General features: G+C 39.1%; 2 protein-coding genes across 3 annotated transcripts in view; both read left to right on the top strand.

The window, feature by feature from the left end:
* LOC127974677 (ETS domain-containing transcription factor ERF) overlaps positions 1 to 17789 on the top strand; it is a 43337-nt gene extending 25548 nt beyond the window's left edge. The window contains exons 2-5 of the mRNA XM_052578123.1: positions 1595 to 1829; positions 11739 to 11854; positions 11949 to 12982; positions 14327 to 17789. Of these exons, the coding sequence (XP_052434083.1) occupies positions 1595 to 1829; positions 11739 to 11854; positions 11949 to 12982; positions 14327 to 14947 (2006 nt within the window). The 3' untranslated portion in view covers positions 14948 to 17789. The remainder of the gene's footprint in view (positions 1 to 1594; positions 1830 to 11738; positions 11855 to 11948; positions 12983 to 14326) is intronic.
* Positions 17790 to 21419: 3630 nt separating this feature from the next.
* The window catches only part of LOC127975378 (protein capicua homolog), a 49295-nt gene continuing 48274 nt past the window's right edge, over positions 21420 to 22440 (top strand). Inside the window, exon 1 of one of the 2 annotated variants that reach the window (XM_052579412.1) lies at positions 21420 to 21683. The gene's annotated coding sequence lies outside the window, so the exon portion shown is untranslated. Of the gene's footprint in view, positions 21684 to 22009; positions 22162 to 22440 lie in introns of those variants that run through there. The other variant, XM_052579414.1, reaches the window with a different exon arrangement.

Raw genomic sequence — 22440 nt, 5'->3', positions numbered from 1 at the left:
GAGTGTGTATTTAGATGTGTTGAGTCATCAGGAGGAAGTGATTTGTCTGATTCTACGAATCATTAAATTGTCGGAAGTTGTTGAGAGGAGTGTTTGGATCATTTATAATAAAAGCCATACCGTTTCAAGGTTGATTCTAAACTCTACATAGTCTGATCTAAATGGATAAAAAAGTATCACAAATGCCTAATAAAGGTATAAATGAGAATGGTTTTGCAGAGAAAAGACATTTTATTCTGCAGGAAAGGTTTAAATGCAGTTCAACTCGGGTAGCTCAAGGTAGCTCCATTGGAGACGTTTAGACAGTTTGAATAATGGTTAAATTATAGAGTAAAGCTGTCTGGTAAAGAAAAACGTATTATTTTGGGGACATATTTGTGACCATATGTAACCTCCTGTTGGAGATGTCTTCATTTGTAAAAGTGGTATAAAATGTAAAATATGTGGAATAAAAAGATGCAGAAAGTTTCCTCTTTGGCTATAAATTAGGGTTAAGTCATAGTATTTAACTAGAAGTCTATAAAATTTACATAGCCAAGTAATTGTGTGTGTGTGTGTGTGTGTGTGTGTGTGTGAGAGAGAGAGAGGGCGGGCCTCTGTGTGTGAAACTGAGTGTTAAGAGGATCAGTTGTTGAGGAACCACTGTTAGCCGTTACCCTATCCGACATTTACCAGCCTGAGACTAACCTGACCCTGCCTGACCCCAGCTCACCCGTCCTCACCCTCAGTGACTGGACACCCTCCATCCTCTCTGCAGCCCTTTCAAATCAGTTCTTGATTCTAGAATATGCCAATCACATCAGATTGTGTGTTAGATTGAGACTGAGGTTGCTGGTGACTCTCAAATCAGACCTCAAGGTGATTGATGATAAGAGATCTGACGATATAGAGCTTTTTGAAGATTTACATTTATACATTCGCTAGAAGCTTTTTTTCTAAAGCGACTTGAATTGCATAAAAGATATGCATTTGATGCAGTTAATTCTCTGTTACCTGCTTGTTAAATAATTTTTCATTTTAAGTAAAAAAAGATGGTTAACTAGTGCTTTTGGAACCAGACACAGATAATTGACCTAATAATAAATTACAATTTACAGTAACCTCCAACATTGTTCTTTAAAAAAAAAAAAAAGGTTAATTATAAATTAATGCATGAAAACAAATAGGGATATATATTGGTCAGCACTGGAAACGTAACTATTTTTAAGTTCATTTAAAAAAAAAAGAAAGTTTGATAGCACTGTTAACTGTAATCTTTAGGAAGTTAATATATCAATTTTTCATGCTTATATTATAATGTTGTGATGATGCTATAATTCACAGCAATTGTAATTTATGCGGTTTTATTTTCTATTCATTAAGAAAAAGTTATTAAGAATTTTATTAAACGGAAAAGTAGGGGAATAGGATCTGTCCATGGCCAAGGTCAGACATTGATATGATATACATATGTACATGTTTACTGAATATGATGATGACAGCAGGCCTTGTTAGTCGGTGAATAACACCTAATAACACAGCAGTCATCTTTCTTTGCATCTGTACATATCAACCACAATCTGATCTCTCCTTTCTGCTCTCTCCATCTCTGCAGGGTTTACGTTCCCAGACTGGGCCTATAAGCCCGAGTCCAGTCCTGGCTCCAGACAGATCCAGCTGTGGCACTTTATCCTAGAGCTGCTGAGGAAGGAGGAGTATCATGATGTGATTGCCTGGCAGGGAGATTACGGGGAGTTTGTGATCAAAGACCCTGATGAGGTGGCCAGGCTGTGGGGCGCGCGCAAGTGCAAACCTCAGATGAACTACGACAAACTCAGCAGAGCTCTCAGGTGAGTCTTTTGTCTTTGCCCTTATTCCTGTTTACAATCAAGTTTACAGTACACAATTTCAGACACAATCCCCTTGTGGTTGAATGGGTACCTTTCTGTTACCAGGCCAGATAAGAGCGGTTCTTTAATTCTCTTTTAACAGAGTTAATTTCAGCAAAAATATTTTGAGGGTTATGATTTGTCCCTTTTATAATTTGGTCTGTCTTTTCCTCCTTATGTTATCTTTGGACCAACCAAAATATGCTGGTTATTACAAAACATGGTCCATCTTCAAGTATTTACTATTAAAAGTCAAATCCTTGACTGTTTTAGTTTGACCAATGAAGACTGAGGCCTATTTCTGCTCAGTCTAATGTTAGAGGAAGCTAATTCGTCCGACTCTTGTGTTGCGTTATGGGATTGACCCTTCCGCTGGAGAGTTATAACTGTATGGAGTCTGATCTCTCAGTAATCCCGGTCCATTTACCGGTGCAGGAGCTGATCTCATTACAGTACAGACAGGTCAATGTATTCTGAGCAGCCCACAGTTTTAGCCTTCACTCTATTTTCTGACCTGATCTGCATTTGCTCATTTGTGCTTTTATTTTGGTTCATGACTCACCTGCTTTAGCAGATCAGTGCTGATCCTCAAAGCGGATGGAGAGTGATCCACTTTCTGCCTTTATTTTGAAGGCTTCTCAGGACAGACCTCATACGCTAGGGCTGAGTTACGCCACATGAGGCTTCAGTGCTGGACGTAATCAATCAAACACTCTATTGATTGCCATCAGTGTATGATCCAGCGCAGTTAAACCACTACTGTGGATGTGGCATTTGTTAAAGGGATAGTTATTTTGCTATCATTTCATATCATCATTTTTATTTACAACTTTTAAACAAGTTTTATTTGTTCCTAACCTGGATGCACTATTGATACAGAACCCGATTGACTTTCATTGAATAGAGATAATGTAGTTTACCTCAAATCTTATAAGTTAATATATATATATATATATATATATATATATATATATATATATATATATATATATATATATATATATATATATATATATACACATATATATATATATATATATATATATATATATATATATATATATATATATATATATATATATATATACACACATATATATATATATATGTCAGCTGACATATTAATTGACAATATTTTCCCAAAATGATCCATTAGTGAATTATTAGTGCTTATTAGTATCAGGCCTCTATGTGTGCTGCTGATTACTGATGTAGAGCCAGACTTTGCAGCCGTGGTGTGTAATGATGTGCTATGGGATTGGAATTAGGGAATCACATCATGAAATCCATGGCAGTTAGGAGACAGTTGGAGCTGTTGTAGGAAGAGAGATCAAGATGCCATGTTAACAGCGTAGTGCAGGATTAATGCTTGTGTGTGTGTATGTGTGTGTGCTGGTGTGTGTTGGTGTGTTTTTCCATCATCTATCCAAAAGACATAAACACTGTCTTAAAAGCTCTACCACTTATGTTTGATAACCCAAGTTCTACTTTAGTTCTCTTCTTCTCTATTTTTAGCCTATTGTTTGTTTTTCCCAGATCAGATTTTGAGCTTAAATGTATTCCTTTACAAAACAGAAAGTATAATGAGAGTGAAGTGTAAACTGTTTACAAGCTGACAGCGTTGCTAAACTATGATGTCACCCTTCCTCTTCACTGTTATGTGAATGTGAGCTCTGTTCACACAAATGTGTATTTTGACTTTAGTGTTTGAAAGAAAGTATACTATGAAGCCAAGCTACTTGTTGCTGTAATTATAAGCGATTTCTCTCAGACTGTCCCTGTGAGACTTAGACAAACACACAGCGACACAGATACGGTTGCCAGATTGTTAGTCCAAACCTTAGAACCTTCAGTTACACGAATCCTTTTTTTCATAGAGTCAGAAAAAAAAGGTTTTTAGAATTTGGAACACAACTGATAACCATTCATTCTGTATAAGCATGTGCATCGAGGGATAAGTGTTCTGATCATCAAAAGTGCTACATCTGGAAACACTGGTTTTATTAAGAGTCTCATTTGGCCATCAGAATATGACTTTCAGGTATATTGATATACATATTTTTAAGGGGGCTTTCTTTCATTTCTTCTCACTTTGCTCAGAAACTTGTCACTTGTTTATAAGTAAGCTCTGTAGAACTTTCAGAATTTGGCTTATGGACAGCACCGAACATCATTTTTGTTTTTTAATTTCTTCATTTTAATTTTCTTTTAAAATGCACCCAAATCATCACAAAATATTTTTCGTCTGTCTGCCCAAGGACAGCTCAATCAAAACCAGCTAAATTCATTGACTTCAAACTGCTCAATCTGGCAACACTGCACAAAGAGTAGCACAAAGTGCGTTTTGAAATCTGAACCTGGTAATTGTTGGACTGGTGGACCTTCATTTGGTGTCAGATAGAGACCTTGTGCTTTGATCATTCTCAGCATGAGTTCCTCTCTGTGTTCTGGGCAGGGGATATTTGCATCGCCCTCGTCAGAAGGTCAAGCACCCGCACATAACTTCTCATTTGACTCCTCTGTTCTCTTTCCTCTCTCTGTAGACCTTAGTCAGAGTAAACAGCGCATTACTGTGAATGCGGAGGGGACGGAATTAAAAGCAGAAATGTGTAGGTTGTGTTTTTGTGTAAGTGCTCGCATTAATTCTTTGGTACAAAAAATGTGTTTTTTGGGCCATAAAGTTGTCTCCCACGTATCATGAAAAGGTTACAGGGTCTACATTACAAGCAATACTCACTGTAACTTTGCACAAATTAGTGATTTTTATTCTCACTTTTGAAACCATGAGTATTGTAATGTTTATCCAAATACAATGCCACAGAGACTTCCATCGTTTCAATTCACTTCATTAACATTAAAGTCACATCAGACCTTTTTATCTGATTGTAACAGATGATTGAAAAAGCATTTGAGACAACATTAATGTTAATTTCTACTTGTTCAAGCTAATGTCTTAAATTAACATTAACCTAGATTAATAAATGTTTTAATAAACCGAGGGCTGACTTGTAATTATTTTCTGGAAATAGTTTGAACTTTCTTGTAAGACCGAATGGTCTTGTTCCTCTTTTCTTTTTTCCCTTTGTCTTATTTCCTCTCCATTCTTTTCCTCTTTCATGATGTCAATGACTCACTGCCTTTCCTCCACATCTACAGCGTGTCCCTATCCCACAATCCCACACTCTACTCCTCCATCTGATTCATACCTTCAATCTGACACTTCTCAAACTCACAACAGGGCTTTCACATTCAACCCTGCAACTTGTGACATCCCTTTTATTCCAGGACAAACGCTCATTTTCAGACATTTCTTGGCCACTCTATGGCATGTGTTAAAGTCTGGGCTAATGCTCTAATCCGTCTGGTATTTGACTTGATGTTGATGGATTCAGGGTGTTGTTTCAATTATGTTCTCCTGCAGACGGCCCGCTGGGACTCGACTGATCACCCTCCCACCACACGCGTGTGGAAACTCCGCAAAAATGGAATTCTATTGTCCTGCTGTTGATATTCCACTGAACATCAGGACATTTCCTGTCTGGCACCCAAGCACGACGGACGCCCAAATACTCAGTCCCTTCCTTATTAGATTTCATCCCTTTTTTGTCAAAACTGACCCAAAAGAACTCATCAGAGCTTGTTTATTTAAACTCACAGTAGCTTCTTGCTAAGAATTTTTACTTTACAAAGCCATCAAAGTGCCAGTTCAAGTTATGTGACAATTTGAATCCACCGAAGCTGTAGTTTATTCTATTCTATCACAAACCTTCATGTAGTTCCATAACCATATCACTGTGTCCTAATTACACATGACACAACAAGATTCCAGCCATAAACAATTTGACTGTCCACACCAGATGCATCAAGATGAGTCAAGACCCACGCGACAGAATCAATCAAATACCAAACAGCCAATCAAAAGTGTGTGTTGGTAGGCTCTCTCTTGAAGCACACTTCACTCACCACGAAATGGATACGTTTATAATCAAATTCATAAATATTAAGTAAGGGATAATGTACATCCAGCCAGTTGTTATCAATATGCGATAACAACCGGCTAGATGTACATTATCCCACTTATTACACGGTTACTTGCCTCATAAGTAAATAATTAGACAAGAAATAATGATTTGAGCTGAAATATTTGAATGCAAAGCTTCCGTGAAGACATCATTTGCGAGTAAGCAGCAAGTTAATATTTTATTAGCTAAACAAACGCAAAGCTTCACCAAGAAAAAACTGTTCCGTTACCCGGATGAGCCTGTGTTATCAGCTTTTACCGGTTGTTATCGAGGGATAGCATACCTCGGAATGTTGCGACTGACCAATCAGAATCAGGTATTCCACAGAGCCGTGTAATAAACCTTTTTAACACTTGGTAAAAGTACACACTTAGTGACAGATACCATCTTTGTTATAGAACACACTTGTTGGTTCGCATTGAGTTTGCAGCTTTAACGTACAAGTTTGCTTAAATTTATTTTCAAGATCTGAGGTAAACTATCTGTTGTTGTTTTCAGTATGGCTATAAATGTCACACGATATGATATTCTCGAAAGAACATCCTTTGAATAACTTCAAAGTCAAACAATATTAAATGCACATTTTTGCTTTCTCAAAACTTTTCTAGATCTTTCTGGTGCTTTTTCCCTACAGGGAATTAAAACCCTTTGACAAATTCTTTTGTCAAATGAAACATGCCTATGATGTTTTTCGATGTTCTCGGTGCAATCATCAGTATCAGAACCGATGTAGTGTTGATTAAAGTGGCCAGCCATGATTTCTTCTTCACTCTTTGGAGATTTGATTAAGATTGACTGTGTGTGTGTACTTGTGGAAAGAGTGGGTCAGAGGCTTTGTCCTACAACAGCTCTCTTTGTTTGGAGGAGGATGACGACATGCGCGCGTGTGTGTGCGTGTGTATTTGAGGGCAGTTTTGGGTCTTATTGTCAGGGACAGAATGAGCTCTTTATTAGCTCAGTGGGTAGAGATGCACGCATACACACGCTAGTGCAACAGTGACACGCGCTAACACACGCAGCATACAAAACATGATGTTTATCTCTGGCTTCTCAATAGAGCTTATGGATGGAGTGGATCTCACTGTCCGTTTACCATCCGCCCTAGAGCCACACAGGCCCACTCGAACCCCACCCCATCATTTCACTTTTTCTCCACTCGTTTCAGAAACGCACACACATTTACCATATAAATGAGGGCTTCTGTTGTTTATGAAAAGCTAATTGAAACAACTGTAGACCTAAACCACACCAACCCTGTCTTTAATAGAAAACTCTTTAGGATCTTAAAATGTTTTTATGAATTGATTTGAAAATATAAATGTTCTCATAGAGAGGTGTTTTTTTTTTGGTGTGGGGGGCAAATTTGACCAAAATTAGAGCTAATACATAAACCTTTAAATTTCCGAGAGCTTTCCATTAAGTTCTGTTGATTTTCAGAAATTTGTGAGAAACTATGCGAGGACATTTTTCATTTGAGACATTCGTAAAGATTTTTTTGTAACTTTTATGATGATATTTTCCAAAAGTTTTTAAGAATGGTTTCAGATTTTTGAGGACATTTTAGAAGCTTGTGATGACATTTGAGATTTCTCAAGATTTTAGTTTTTTGTAAAACTATTTGTACATTTTCCAGGATATCTAAGGATATTTTAGACTTTTTAGACATTTGGCTTTGTGTGTAATTTTTCGTGTTTTGTGTCATGTTTGTGAACTTTTTTCAATCTGTCAATCAATATTTTACATCAAAATATTTTTTCAGAAGTTTTTAAGGATAATTTCAGATTTGTGAGGTTATCTACGTTGGTGAGGATGTATTTTTTAAAGTTTGTATATTTTATAAAGTCATATATGTCTGAGTATTAAGTTAAAAAAATATTTTGAGGATTTTTCAGGAATTTGTTTTCAGAGATTTATGAGTTTATTTCTTAAGTTTGTAAGTGAATGTCAAATGATACAGTATGTTTAAAAAAAGTGTAAATTAAAAATCTTATATTGTTGGTATATACTCAGACATATGTGTCTATCTTTTAAAAGCTTTATCTATCTTTTTGCAAGGATATTGTTAGAAATTTACAAGGACAAATATTCTGGTTTGTGGGGATTTTTCCCCTAATATTTGGTCCTCACAAATATAGCACAAGTCCACATAATACAGGAAAAAAAGCAGCACAATATGTACCTCTTTATCTGATAATCCTCATCCTCTCTGTCTTTTCTTTATTCTGCCCCTTTTATAAAGTGTGTTGTTCAGGCCCTGATTTGCAAATACCAGGAATTGCTATATTCCCGTCAGTCACAGAATATTGACTCTGAGAGCTTTTAATAATCTGCTGTTTAATCCAAGTCCTAACCCAGTAAAATCTGATCGTTTCCTGGAAACCTGCTCGACTGTACCACCTAAAGTCATTTAGTTACCAGAGTATATATGTGTCTGGCTGCATCTGTTAAAATTTGGTCATTTTATGTCCTATCCCTTGAAAATGTCTGTCAGCGTTCAGTGTTTCTGTTAGACCAGCCACCAGCGTGTGGGTTCACAGGTGTGTAAGTGAGTGTGACAGAAGGAGGGTTGTTGCCACTAGATGCAGATGCTCAAAGAATCCTTTCTTCTGCTTTGAAGTCAGTTCAAATGCTCTTTAAAGTGTGTTTGAGAGAGTGGGTGCACATTCACCATGTGTGTGGGGTGCGTGGCACTTCTTTCACACACTGTTCTGTGTCATATAGGCTATGACTTTAAGATATATCCTTTATAAACAACTTTACGTTATCTTGTGCAGTTTTGCTTATCTTGTTTAAATCAAAAACACAATACACATATTGATTAAGAAACCTTTTGTGATTTTTATTATTGCAGGTTTTATTTTAAAAAATACATATATAAAAAAGGGAAACAATTTTTTTTAAAATCTAGCTTAAAACGTCAAGTTTCTGGATGAATTCTTTGTTTTCATTTTAGTTTGACATTGTTTTAAAAAATGTATATGCCAATGTCAACTAAGTTTTTATAAAACAATTTAATGATGAAAATGTCATGTGGTGTAACCAGAAAGCACAATTATTCATAAATATTACATTTTGTGTGTGTGTGTGTGTGTGGGGGGGGGGGGGGTCGTACTATTTAGCATTTTACGACTTAAACTAACCTTTCCTTATCAAAAAGTCAAATTTTTAGAAGATTTATTGACCTTGAAATAAAGCCATAATATTTTTTTTCTTTAATCAGTGTCTATTTATTTGAATTTTTTATCTATTCTTTTATTCTATTATTATATTTTAACAGTGTTACTGCTTATTGTTTTCTATGAATAATTAACCAGAACAATTAAATCCTTCTTGATTGAATGAGGCTTTTTTTCAATTCAATTTAAGGATTGGAAAGGTTATGAATTGCATTATTAATGCATTTTTGAAAAGAATAAATAGATTTGAGTAAAACCTGAACATCACATCTGAGCATCAATTCATTGAGAAAAATGCAGAATATGACGATACAAGAAAAACTCCAACTGTTATATCCCATTATAATTATTCATTATTAATTATTAACACTGGTAGTGGTTGATGAGATTACCCCCTTCTAGCGCTTTCAGTGCCCAGAAAAAACACTATATAATTGTAAGGAATTATTATTATTATTCACTGGTTTTCACATCAGAAAGCACAATTTACTATAGTTCAAGAACGTTTAACCTCTGCCTTTGAAATCCTGCTTGCTACATAGAAAACATATGAAGCGACGGCATTGAGTGAGAACCAGTCATACCTGACAGCCACAGAAATAAGTGTTACTTCTCCTGGACTGTTGATTGGAACATCACAGTCAGGACGTCATCATTAGAGCATCCCTTCATCTCACCTCTGCCTTCTCATCTGTCATCCGTCATATAAGCTCAGGTTACAACCTCCAGCCAGACAGTGCAGAAGTACAGGAAGTAGATTGTGTGAGCTGGATATCTATCCATGCAAACACTGCTGCTGCTGGTGTATTTGGTTGACATGCTAATCCACAGCTGTCTCAAGTATATTTATATCGCAGTGTGTGGCTCAAGAGTGTTACCATGGGTCACATAAATGCTCATAACCTGCTTACATCGGTGTCTTTGTTAATGCTTGTATTGGAGGTGCGTTCAGTGTATGGTGCCCATAGTCACACATTTTTCCCCCTTCTGGTAGCCCGTACTTTGTTAAAAATAAATGATGCTTGTCTGAACTTGAAAAAAAGAACTCAAATCATTTTGACCACAACTAAAACATTTACACACGCTCACATCTTCGTCTGACCACAAGACTCTGTCTGTCTGTCTCAGCTTAATCTTTACAGACATGCCTGTCTGAACTCACTCACTCTCTCTCTCTCTCACACAAACACACACATGCAGGGTGAGTAAATATATCCTCTATGCATTCAAAAAGCTCAGTGTCAGCATCTTCCCTGAAACATGTCATTCACAGAGAACTGTGGCTCGAAGGTTATTAAGTACAAGATGAATCGCTGTCACAGGGATTTGCACACACACAAACACACACTAACTGGTGCAGGTCTGTTAGAAAGATGCAATGTTATTGGAGTTACATAAATGGATGGAGGTTTGTGAGGAATAGAGAGATGTTATGTAAAGAGCTGGGGAAGGACAAAGGTTAATATATAGATAGGAAAAGAGAGAGAATGGGATTATATAAGGGGATTAAGAAAGGAGAATTTATCAGTGGGTTATGGTGTTATATAAACAGGCACTAGAGTGACCAGAGCTGTCCTGACAATACCCCCCATCACATAAATGAACATATAAAAAATATATTAACAATACATACAAAAATATATTTGAATATTTATTTGTTTCTTGATGAAGTGGATTCATTTAAAATGTACACTGCACTGTTGGCTCTATATTTAATTTATTATTTAATATATAATACTTATTTATTACTAAAAAACAAACAATCAAAAAAATTATTCTGTTTATTTTTTTTTATCAAATTTAAATTCACTATCAGAAAAAAAATATATTTTATATTTTTACATTAACAATGTAATCAATATTCTGTTTGCTAAAGCCATGTATGAATCTCATCAAGTTAATGTTTTAAGCATTTTATATTTATTTCAAAATAATAACTCGAGGCAGTAACAATTCAAACAATATCTTTTATTTGTGAACATATGTTCAGCTGTTCTTTTTTAATAGTTAACTTTAACTATTTTTGAATATTTCGGATCAACAGAGATTTACTTTTAAATTTCACCAAGTTTTTAGATTACTGACTAAAAACTTCCACAGATCATGTTTTCACGTCAATTTAAGTCTTATTTCTCAGTGTGAGTTGTTTACTTACTTTTTTAAATTCCCATTAATGCCATTATTGTTCATTCCAACTGATTTGTGAACATGAAACACACAAACACAAGAGGCGGGATTTATCGCATGAACCAATCATAGCCATTCATAACCAGTAATATCCAATCTCATTGCATTGAAAGCATTGCCTCCTCTTACGTGACTTTCCCTCATTCATTCTCAATATCCCCCCACCAAACTGCACTCTTTAGGGGGTCTGTTAAAACTCAATGAGCTCAGGGGAGGCACTTTTAACTGCTGGTTTCACTGTTGGACAATGTTTCTGTAGAGACACTGCCTCCCTTGCCTCTTCGGAGAAAATGTCCCAGCAGATACGTATACATATGACTGTACAAAGTTTACACATCATCAGTGTCATACATTTACTTATTTTATTATTACAGAATTTGAATTTTTTTTATCTTAACATTTCTTTGTTTTAAACTTTTAATAACGTAAAACCTCATTTCAGGTTTAAATTTGGGCTAATATGTGTTCTGCTTGTCCTTGTGCAGGTATTATTACAACAAGAGAATTCTACATAAAACTAAAGGAAAACGCTTCACCTACAAGTTCAATTTCAACAAGCTGGTCCTGGTCAACTACCCTTTCATTGACATGGGGTCTGCAGGTACAAAATTAGGACACTCAAATCACATACATTTATTTACGCAATAAAATGCAAAAAACAGCTAAGACCTCCATCCCGGTTTGTTTCTCCACAGGAGCGGCTGTTCCTCAAAGTGCTCCACCAGTGCCTACAGGTGCCCATTTCCGTTTCCCTCCATCCACTCCATCAGACATGCAGGTGTCTGAGGGGCTGCGATCCCCCAGCAGCGAGGAACTGCGCAGTCCAGGGATGTTCAGTGGCCGCCGAATCGCCCGTGGGTCTGTCTCTGACTGCAGCGATGGAACTTCTGTCAACTCTGAGATCGAAGATGGGAACGGAGGTGCGGCCGAGGAGAGAGTGACTGAAAGAGTGGCTGAGAGAGGAGGAGGTGGAGGTGGTTTCCGAGGTGCCGTTCACCCTCGTCTGTCTCACGAGGCGATGTTCAGGATGTACGGTGGACCGGGAGGTCACAGATGTCATCGAGTGTCAGAGGTTGGTGGACACAGGGTTCATCCCGAGCCTCTCTCGCCGTACACTGTATCACCTCTGCCTGGTCCTGGTGGCCCAGGCCTGTTGGCGCCGCCTCTCTCGCCGGCGTTCTCCATGACCCCAGGCTCTCACCTGGCCTACACACCCTCCCCTACCCTGTCGCCCATGCCTGGCTCCATCTTCTCCTTCAACCCAAAGGACATGCAGCGCTACCTGCAGGCTCACACCCAGAGCGTCAACAATTACCACCTGAGCCCTCGTGCCTTTTTTCATTACCCAAACATCATCGTTCCTCAGCCTCAGCGCCCCGACAAAGGCATGCCCGGACCCCAGGGCTGTGATCGTGGCCCTGCCGAGAGGCCCTCGGTGCTCAACAGCCATCACTCCAGCCTCCCGCCACCTCACGCTCACCCCATTCACCATCACCTGGGGGAGGAGCAGCACCATTCTCCATTCAAGTTCAAGCTCCAGCCTCCCCCATTGGGCCGAAAACAGCGTGACAGTCAGGGTCGACAGGGCTCTCTGTCCTCCTCATCTACATCCGGTCTGGGCTCCTCATTGTCCTTTGGGAGTGATCTCAGTTCAGCCAGCGGATCAGGACTGGTGTCCAACTCCTCCTCAACTGGCTCGCTAAACAGTGCTGGGTTGCCCAAGATTAAGGTAATCAAATTTTTTTCTTTTCATATTTGCCATCCTTTCCTATCAAAATTCTTGCTATGGATGTGAAAATGCAGAAAATCTAACCTGGTCCAATTGTTTTAATAACGTAATTGACACAACATGAGGTTGTATTTATTGTTTAACAAAAATTTTTTTACAGTAATTTCGGACTCGGTGTGCAAAGACCTTAAGGCCTGGAATGCAGCATGCAGCTTATAAAAATTAATACTTAAAACTTTGTAAATAATTACAAAGAAAAATTGGCCATCATACACCAAACCAGTGGTTCTCAAATCCATCCTCATGACCCTCTGCTCTGCATATTTTGCATGTCTCTCTATTATTAAAGACACCTGATTCAGATAACCAGCTGTTTAGAAGAGTGCTCTATGCATGAACTGTGTTCTGACTGACTGGGTCCCTACACAGTGTTCATTGCTTCCTACTCCCTGAGCACTGGAAATCATCTGAAGTTCACTTTACTTTCGGACATTCATAAACAGATTTGGACCATGGCCTGCAGTGTCTTCACACACAGATGAAACTTACTGGAGAAGTGTGAAGTGTGACATAATGTACCTCTGTGAATAAATTACATTTAAATTCACGTCTCGCACAGTTGAATGCCCTTTGAATGGAACATATATGCTCCCTTCAAACTGGAATTTGGAATCAATATCCTGTTTAGTCCATTTCATATGGCAAGTAAGGTTGAATAGAACAAACATCTGTAGTGGTAAGAGATGAATATAAAATGTGCAGAGTGGGGGACACTGCACCAAACGACTGAGGATCAGTCATTCCAAACTCAAAGAGAAACTCTTTAAGCCTAGTTGCTAGAAGACACATTATAAATTAAAACAAATGTTTTCTAAATATGTGAGCAGAAGTCCTGAAGTGTATTCCCGCATTAAAAGTGTTTACAGTGCAACACAAAACTTTTAAAGTTTAACGCATGTTAAGAAATGTACTGATGGTTGTTCACACTGACTTCAAATGTTCAGAAAATCAGAAAATATATAAATATTGAAACAATGGCTAACAATCCATTAATCTTTACAAAGGAATGACAAAAAAAAATTCCTGGACCAGACTGGTTTGAAGTTTTACTTGTGTGATGCTGAATTATAACAGACTAAAGTCAAGAGTTCCCACAGTCCTAGAAAACCAATTTCAAAAGTGTTGTTTTCAGGCCTGGAGAACTAATTCTAGTTATGCTCTGTTATAAACAATTTATTTGCCTGGAGCATGATATTAAGTGGAAAAACAACTAGAATATTCATGGAAATGAGTCTTTAACACCCAACTCTGTTTTGACACTACATGCACTCTCTCTCTCTATAGGTCGAGCCCATATCTGACATTGAATCAGAAGAGGAAGTTGAAGTGACTGACATCAGTGATGAAGACGCTGATGAAAGAGATGAAGAGTTTGATGTTTTCCCCTCTCACTACCATAAATACCGTCATCATCATCATCACCATAATCATTATCCTCACAGCCAAAAGCACCCACAGCCCAACGGCACAGATGCTGCTCTCCACCCGGATGAGGACTTGGAGGAGGAGGTGTTCAAAGCCCCCGCCCCTCCACCCTTCTTCCTCCCTCCCACCTCTTCCTCAGGTGATAGCCGGCGCGGGACCACCATTGTGAAGAGTGAACCTGTGGAGCCTGCGGACATGCAGCTGGCCTCCGGCGGCCTGCCACAACCCAACTCTCAGTGTATCCCACTGAAGCTCCGCTTCAAACGCCGCTGGGACCAGGACCAGCACATGGAAGAGGCAGAGGACAAGAAAGTGAGAGGAGAAGTGAGGGGGAGAGAGAGGAACGGGATGGCGGAGGAGAATGGCAGTGGAAGCGGGAGCGGAGAGGCAGAGAGCCCACCTCCTCTCGCTCATCACAGAGTTAGCGCCGAGCTCCACCGAGCCACGGCACAGCTGTCACTGGAGAACAAGGAGTGCTGATATGCATCGACACACCTAGACGACTGCTGATATACAACTGCTGATGGATCCACACTCACACGTGACTCTTTTTAGATCAATGACTGCTGATACTGACAACAGTAATACTGACACATACACTGCACACTTAGACTAACTGACCCCTGCTTAATCGAATCCCGTTCCCCAGGCTTCCCCTGTTCCCCCGCCAGCACACGTTCCAGTACATCTCATCGTGACCGTTATGAGGAATGAGTTCACCCACGTGCCCCAGCGACCCTCAGGAGTCATGAACTTTGACCTTTGGCACTAGAGTATATTTTATATTTTTAGAAGAGAATTTTATTTTGCAAAGTGCCTGTGAGCTGTCCCTCAAAACCCCTCAAAGAGAACTAGAGACGGGCCTCAGAATGATCTGGTTCGAGGGGCTTGATCTTGATCTTCTCCAGCAGCCCAGCATTATTTTCCTCAGCGAGAGACTGTGATCAGTCTCGATGTGATGTGATGGGGTACAGATGCACAGAAAGTCACAAACAGACACTGTTCTAAAACCAGCCTGGTCAGAAGTCCGAACCCTCAGGGACAAAATCCCTCAGCGCACACACACACTCAGCCATGATCCCGTTCTTATTCCATGTATGAAACATGTGTCTGATTCGAGTTTGATTGTGTGTGTGTGTGTGTTTCGGAAATCTCCTTTTCTTTTCTATCCAAACCAGCTCACCATAAAACACTCACTCTTTTTTTTTTATCTCCTCTGGGACCATTCCTGAATCACTTTCATTCCGTTGGGGACGAAATGACTCGGGCGTATCGTGGTTCAGAGACTAAATCTCTTAAACGGCTAGTTCCTTAGTTGGTTAGTCTTCGAAATGACAGTTTGGAGGTAGCTTATAACAAGCTTTCCTTGTATAGCCAGTCCTTTAGCTTAAACTAAAAACCAGCATCCCACACTCAAGCTTGTACAGTGATACTAGACCAACAGGGACTCCATTTCTAACTATTTTGGCACTTGATGATGTACCCCTAGAACCAAGTGCTGATTCTTTGTCCTGATTAAATGTCCTTCAGCCATATAAAACAGCCGCTGACTTCTATGAGGGGGAGGTGGAACAGCAGTTTCAATCCGTAATCCCGACATTTAAATACTAACTTGAGTATAGAAGGCATGTTGCCAGAAGTCGCACACTCTCTCTCACACACACACACACACACACACTGCCTCTTACGCCTTATTTTAATAGCATGTCTGAAAAGGAAATACAAAAATCTTAAAAAAGATAGACCAGTATACACTCAATGTACCTTTATATATTATGCATTACACATATTATAAATGGAAAGCATAGCATTAACAGATGTATCAGTTTCAAGGGGTTTTGTAACTGATTTTGTTTTGAGGGGAAGGTTGACTCTTCTCCTCAGGGATAACATTGCTATTTGGGCAAGGGAGGAAAATGTTGCTTTTCTTATCACGTTAATAAAAGGTGGGTTAGAGGAGTGAAAAATGAAATTGTACACAAGACTCTAACAAAGTGAGCACGAGAGCTTTGCACCACAGATGATGTGGCACATTCGGTTCTTTAACCAGCACGCACCTCCTCAACATCCTGTTCCTACTGCTACAACTGATGTGTGTGTGTGTGTGTGTGTGTCTGTGTTTGACAGAGGCTGCAGGTCTCTGTGCATGTATGTCACACCACACCCAAGGCTGTAATTCTTTTGAAATCTTGCATCATGAACCTCATAAACCTGTGTGCACTAAAGCCCTGTGGAAGTTGAGCACAGGACTTGAGACATCCAGTTGGACACTAGCCATTATATAATGGTTTCCAGTGACGGGAAGGAGTTATATCATGGCTGAGGGGTCTCTAAAACCTAAGATAATGCATAAGACAAAATTGAACTGGCAACAGTGTCACCTCCTCAAAGTTTTGGACTCTTTCTAGCTGCCTTATTCCCACTTTAATCAGATTTGATTATGTTTAAGATCTCTTTCTTATTCGACGAGTCAAGTCTTTAACTAGGGTGAACTTGTTTTGCGCCCTTCATACCTCGAAATTGAAAAAAAATGGAGATGGAGTGAGCAGTATTGACCAGTGCGGTCTGTAAACTTTAGTTTGGGCACAAAGTGAGAAACATTGTTTCTTTTCAGGAGGCGAGTTATTTGTTTTCTCTTAGGCTGCTCTAGTTGGTGTTATCCCAGGATGTCACTTTTTCAAGTCGAATGACGTTTTGTTTTGTTTTTCATCCGAACTGCTCATGTTTATCTGCTTTCTGATGTCAATGTTGCTGTACATCCTAATTATTATTAGTTATTATCATTATTTTCTTTACATTTTCTCCTTGTGTTGTAGTCATGATAACATTGTATACAATACTGTAAGAGATCCTTTTTAAGAATGTTTCCCCCAGCCCTGCCTTCCCACGAGCGACCCGACAGCGTGTTTAGTGTAACATTTAAAATTCTGTAAATTAACGTGAAACTGTAACTTTTAATATAGGTGGTTATTGTGGAGAGATATTGGATGGAGGAAGGGCATTCAAGGGAGGATCGGGCTTATGATTTGAACTTGTCATGTAATTGTTATTTTGTAGTGTTACTGATTTCTTGCTCTTGTAAATTTTTTTCATCGGGGGATTGTATGATTTTAAAAGATATATTGTGTATTGTTTTATTGTGTAAAAGTCTCTATCGCTCTCACTTTCCTTCTCAAAATTGATTTCTGTGGTTCCATAATTCATAATAACAGGTTTTAATACCATGATGTAACACTTTAATTCCTCCTTTATTCATTTTTGTGTTCTTTTTCAGAATTGTAATTAAAATGTAATCAGGGTCAATTAAACTGGTTTAAAGCCATCTGGTTTCTGCAACTTTTTTTTTTTCACAACACAAATGCGTCCATTTTAGTCATGCAAGTAGAATCTCCTTTCCAGAGTTTTGTAGAAGCTCCTACTTGTGTTTAGTGTGTATTTTCTGTTAAAATTGCAGCAATTGGCATCTTAGAGGAGGCTACAAACAAAAAATTACAAAAATTAGTCAATTAGTGAATACATGAATAAATAATAAAAGTATAATTCCATGCAAATCAATATACTTTAAATGACTATTAGCTGTTGAGAATTTTTTTCTAAATTCATGTTGTGTATCCAGCCTATTGATATGATGAATAACAGACTCTTTAAGACTGACCTCTGCTGTCTGGAAAGCTGAAGTACAAGCCTTATCAACCATCTAAAATCATCACCATTGTTTTTTGAAAACATCCCTCATCTTTTTGCTCATACAAATGGTACATGTATTATAAACATTTAAATGTAAATAATATTACTAAATAAAATATTGCTATTTAATTGTATGAGGAATAGGAATGACACTGATGATAAACAACTAAGAATTTTAAAATAAGTGTTTTTGTTACTTCTATTATGACTGTGTTATGGAGGGTGCTTCTCAATGAATTAGAATGTCGTGAAAAAGTTCATTTTGTTTCAGTAATTCAACTCAAATTGTGAAACTCTGATATTAAATAGATTCAATGCACACAGACTGAAGTAGTTTAATAAGTCTTTGTTTCTTTTAATTGTGATGATTTGGCTCACATTTAACAAGAACCCACCAATTTACGATCTCAACAAATTAGAATACAGTGACATGCCAATCAACTAATCAATTCAAAACACTTGCAAAGGTTTTCTGAGCCTTCAAAGTGGTCTCTCAGTTTGGTTCACTAGGCTATACAATCATGGGCAAGACTGCTGACTGACAGTTGTGCAGAAGACAATCATTGACACCCTTCACGAGGAGGGTAAGCCACAAACATTCATTGCCAAAGAAGTTGGCTGTTCACAGAGTGCTGTATCCAAGCATGTTAACAGAAAGTTGAGTGGAAGGAAAAAGTGTGGGGAGAAAAAAGATGCACAACTAACAAAGAGCAATTGACAATTGCAATTGTCAAGCGAAATCGATTCAAGAATTTGAGTGAACTTCACAAGGAATGGACTGAGGCTGGGGTCAAGGCATCAAGAGCCACCACACACAGATGTGTCAAGGAATTTGGATACAGTTTTCATATTCCTTTTGCTAAGCCACTCCTGAGGCGTCTTACCTGGGCTATGGAGAAGAACTGGTCTGTTGCCCAGTGGTTGAAGTTCAGTTTCCACAGTCTGTGATGATTTGGGGTCCATTTTTGGTGTTTTTTTGGAAACCAAAGTCACTGCAGCCGTTTACTAAGAAATTTTGGAGCACTTAATGCGTCCTTCTGCTGACCTGCTTTTTGAAGATGCTGATTTCATTTTCCAGCAGAATTTGGGACCTGCCCACACTGCCAATAGCACCAAAAGTTGGTTAAATGACCACAGTGTTCTTGACTGGCCAGCAAACTCACCAGACCTGAACCCCACAGAGCCATAGCCTTGCTCAAGGGAACTTCAGCCATGGGTATTGAGGGAGGAAGAAAGCACTGTTCATTCACCCCTGCCCCACAACTTCTGCGAGCACCAAGACTTGAACCTGCAATCTCCAGGTTACAAGTCCAACTCTCTAACCATTAGGCCATATCTGCTTAAGTGTCTGTGGATGTGAAAGTAGCAGAAAGAGAAAATGTACACAGAGATGTAACTTTTAACTTAGTGCTAGAACAGTTTAAAATGGACCATTTTATGTGAATTTTGAACTTGACATTGTCTGATTATCTTAATTCACTCTTCCTATAGTAACTTTTTGTATGTACTATTGATTTAACTTAATCAGTAAGTTTCAGGTCTGTCTACTCATTCAAATAAATTTTCTCTATGAGCACTGACTGAATGAAAAACTTTCAGTAGACCGGTTGTGGGATTCAAATAAAGCCTGTGATTATATGTGTCATTCTGGTTCATCTCATCACCCATGTTAGGTTTTGTTTTGTCACATTCTCTGTCTGTTGTCTCCCTTTTACTTCTTTTATCACTTCAGTTGTCTTCTACATTTCAGAGAACTAGAGGAGGGAATGCAGCTCGCTGTGGCACGGTGGGAGTGTAGGGTAGAGGGATAGATGTATGACAGCTGATTGACACGACAGCATCAGAGCCAAAAGAAAGGGATTGACATCATGGAGGGGGTCAGGTCAAAGGGCAGGGCTCTGGGGAGAAGGAGTGCTAATAAGGGGGTATGACACTTGAGTACTACAAAAAGTGATTTATTTAAAATTATCTATTTTAATCTACAATGAAAAGTGCGCTAAAGAACTTCACCTTATTCTCAGTGTTCTGAATAACCCTAAGCCACCACACAGTGGCGCGTGCACTATGTTTACAGTTTTGTGCTTATCAAGATTAAAACCGACAGAGGTCGCTGTACATTGCTTATACATTTGAGGAGTATTTCACTTGATTCTGTCAACAGCAGCGATTATGTAACGACTTCTTTGCCTCTCAAAAGACTTTCACTACGAACATTCATTCGCTTCAATGCGTCAGCATGTCTGAATATGACTTTCTATGCGTAAATTGGCTACGTTTGAAAATAAAAAAACTTCTTTATGTAGTTGAAAATGATATTAAAATGATGATATTTATTTTTCCAGCGTGTTTTCAAAACGGTCATATATCGCTTTCATCAGTCACTAGTATGTTGTCCTACTACGCATCAAGCATGGGGTTAGGCGAGTACGTCAGGCCACGCCCCTTCCATCCAGCTGGTGGCAACATGCTTGATGACTTCATCGCTGAGTTTGATCATTGGCTCATCGACGCGGCGCATCTGGCCAATCACACAGCGGAACGATGACGTCACCTCCAAAATCCTGCAAGGGTTGTGTAGATGGGGCGGGGCACAACGGCTCATACGTTAGAGACAGCGGAACGCGGCGCAACGATTGGCTCTCGCACACGAGGTGAGGGGCTGTTGCTGAGAGAAAACCGAGGCAGAGTAGAAAAAAAAATGAGTACAAGAGCGACAACAGTCCATCCCGTATTCACAAGCATAGTAGTGTGAAAGTGAAATGGTTAGTCAGGAATCCGTACAAGGAGGGCTTTATCGTGATTAAACGAATCAAGTTTAGAGATTTTACCTTTTCATTATCAGAACCTAAATTTGTTTAATATAGCAAACAGTATTAAAACTGAAACGTGCGTTTTTTCATATATATGTATATATATATAGTTTAGAAACATTCCTTGCCTTCAGGGCATGTGAAAAAAACAGTGATTTTAGGATTGTGTAGCGCTGTCGTTTGCGGTAAACACGCACCTTTATTTAGGGAGCGAAAACTCGTATCGCGTTATTGGCCAGCGCTTCTTGAACACTTCCCTAGAGCCCGCCCACACCCTGTTCCTAAGGTTCCCAGCGCTCTCATTGGATACTGTAACTTTTGGAGTGAACGCCGGCTTGGTATCTAGCTTCATTCCGATTGGCCTAAAGCTCCTGGCAATCAAACGGAATAAACCACTGAGAAACGCCTTTTAAGTTTGTGCTGTCACATCCATAGGTCTCTGTATCTGTCAGTGCGCTCTGATTGGCCAAGCGGGCCAGCTGTTAGTGGTTCATTCACCATTTTGTGACTGTAGTGGAAAAGGGATTCATATAGTTTTTAATCCCTGTCTGAGTTGCTGTTGGGAGGGGGAAAAGATGTTTTACGGAGGACCGATATAAAGTAAAATTCGCGACAGACAGAAGACATGGTTGCTCGCCACTTCAGACGACACGACAGAGCCCATCTACAATTTGCCCCGTAAATTCATCTCTTACCTCCTAAGTATTTCTGCTGTTTTGGTAAGTAGTTATTACTAAAACGAATCTATCGCGTATATTAGTGACAACCCGTATTTTAGACACGAGTGTTGTATGCAAAAGACAAATGGAAAACAAACCAGCTCGCTATAATATAAAGGAAGGACCTAGAGCAAGAAGAAGGAAGGGGGTGGGGATGCAGTTAAACTTTGTCAAATGTTTAAAGACAGTGTTCAAACCAAGCTTTTGAGTAATTTATTAAGTTCACCCTTTCATGATTGTTTGGAGTGAATGGCATGAGTTTGAGCAACTTGAACAGAGCAGACTGGCGCTCGTGCAGCGCGTTACGCACTTGCAGGATCACGCTCGAGGAGGACTGCTCTGCCTTCAGTAAGCGAGGAACAACGTCACGGCGCCAATGTAAAAACAAACAAATTAATACTTTTCTTCATAACCAACGCTATTACCCGGACTTACTGCACGCGCTGTCATCAACGCTCTGCTAGGACGGCTCATAAAGGTGGATAATTTGCAAGTTTTGCTGCATGTATGTCCTTATTGACATGTACAGCCTTTGCGTAGTGTTTTTGCGCTTCAGTACGAGTGTGTTCGAACACGTTTTAAAGCTTTCTTTTACTCTCTTACAAGGTATTTGCTTGTCTAATTTAGCTGTTGCGAGTCCTTGGCATAGTACTACTCCCGTGACATTGCGAAGCGCTGCGAGTACTACTACTACCAGCGGCGGCTTTCGTGCGCATTCTGACGATACGCTTTTTATTATGTGCATTATTTCAAAGGC

Source organism: Carassius gibelio, chromosome B16 (assembly GCF_023724105.1).
Source record: "Carassius gibelio isolate Cgi1373 ecotype wild population from Czech Republic chromosome B16, carGib1.2-hapl.c, whole genome shotgun sequence".
NCBI classification, from domain to species: Eukaryota; Metazoa; Chordata; class Actinopteri; order Cypriniformes; family Cyprinidae; genus Carassius; species Carassius gibelio.
This window is presented reverse-complemented; position numbering and strand designations above follow the sequence as displayed.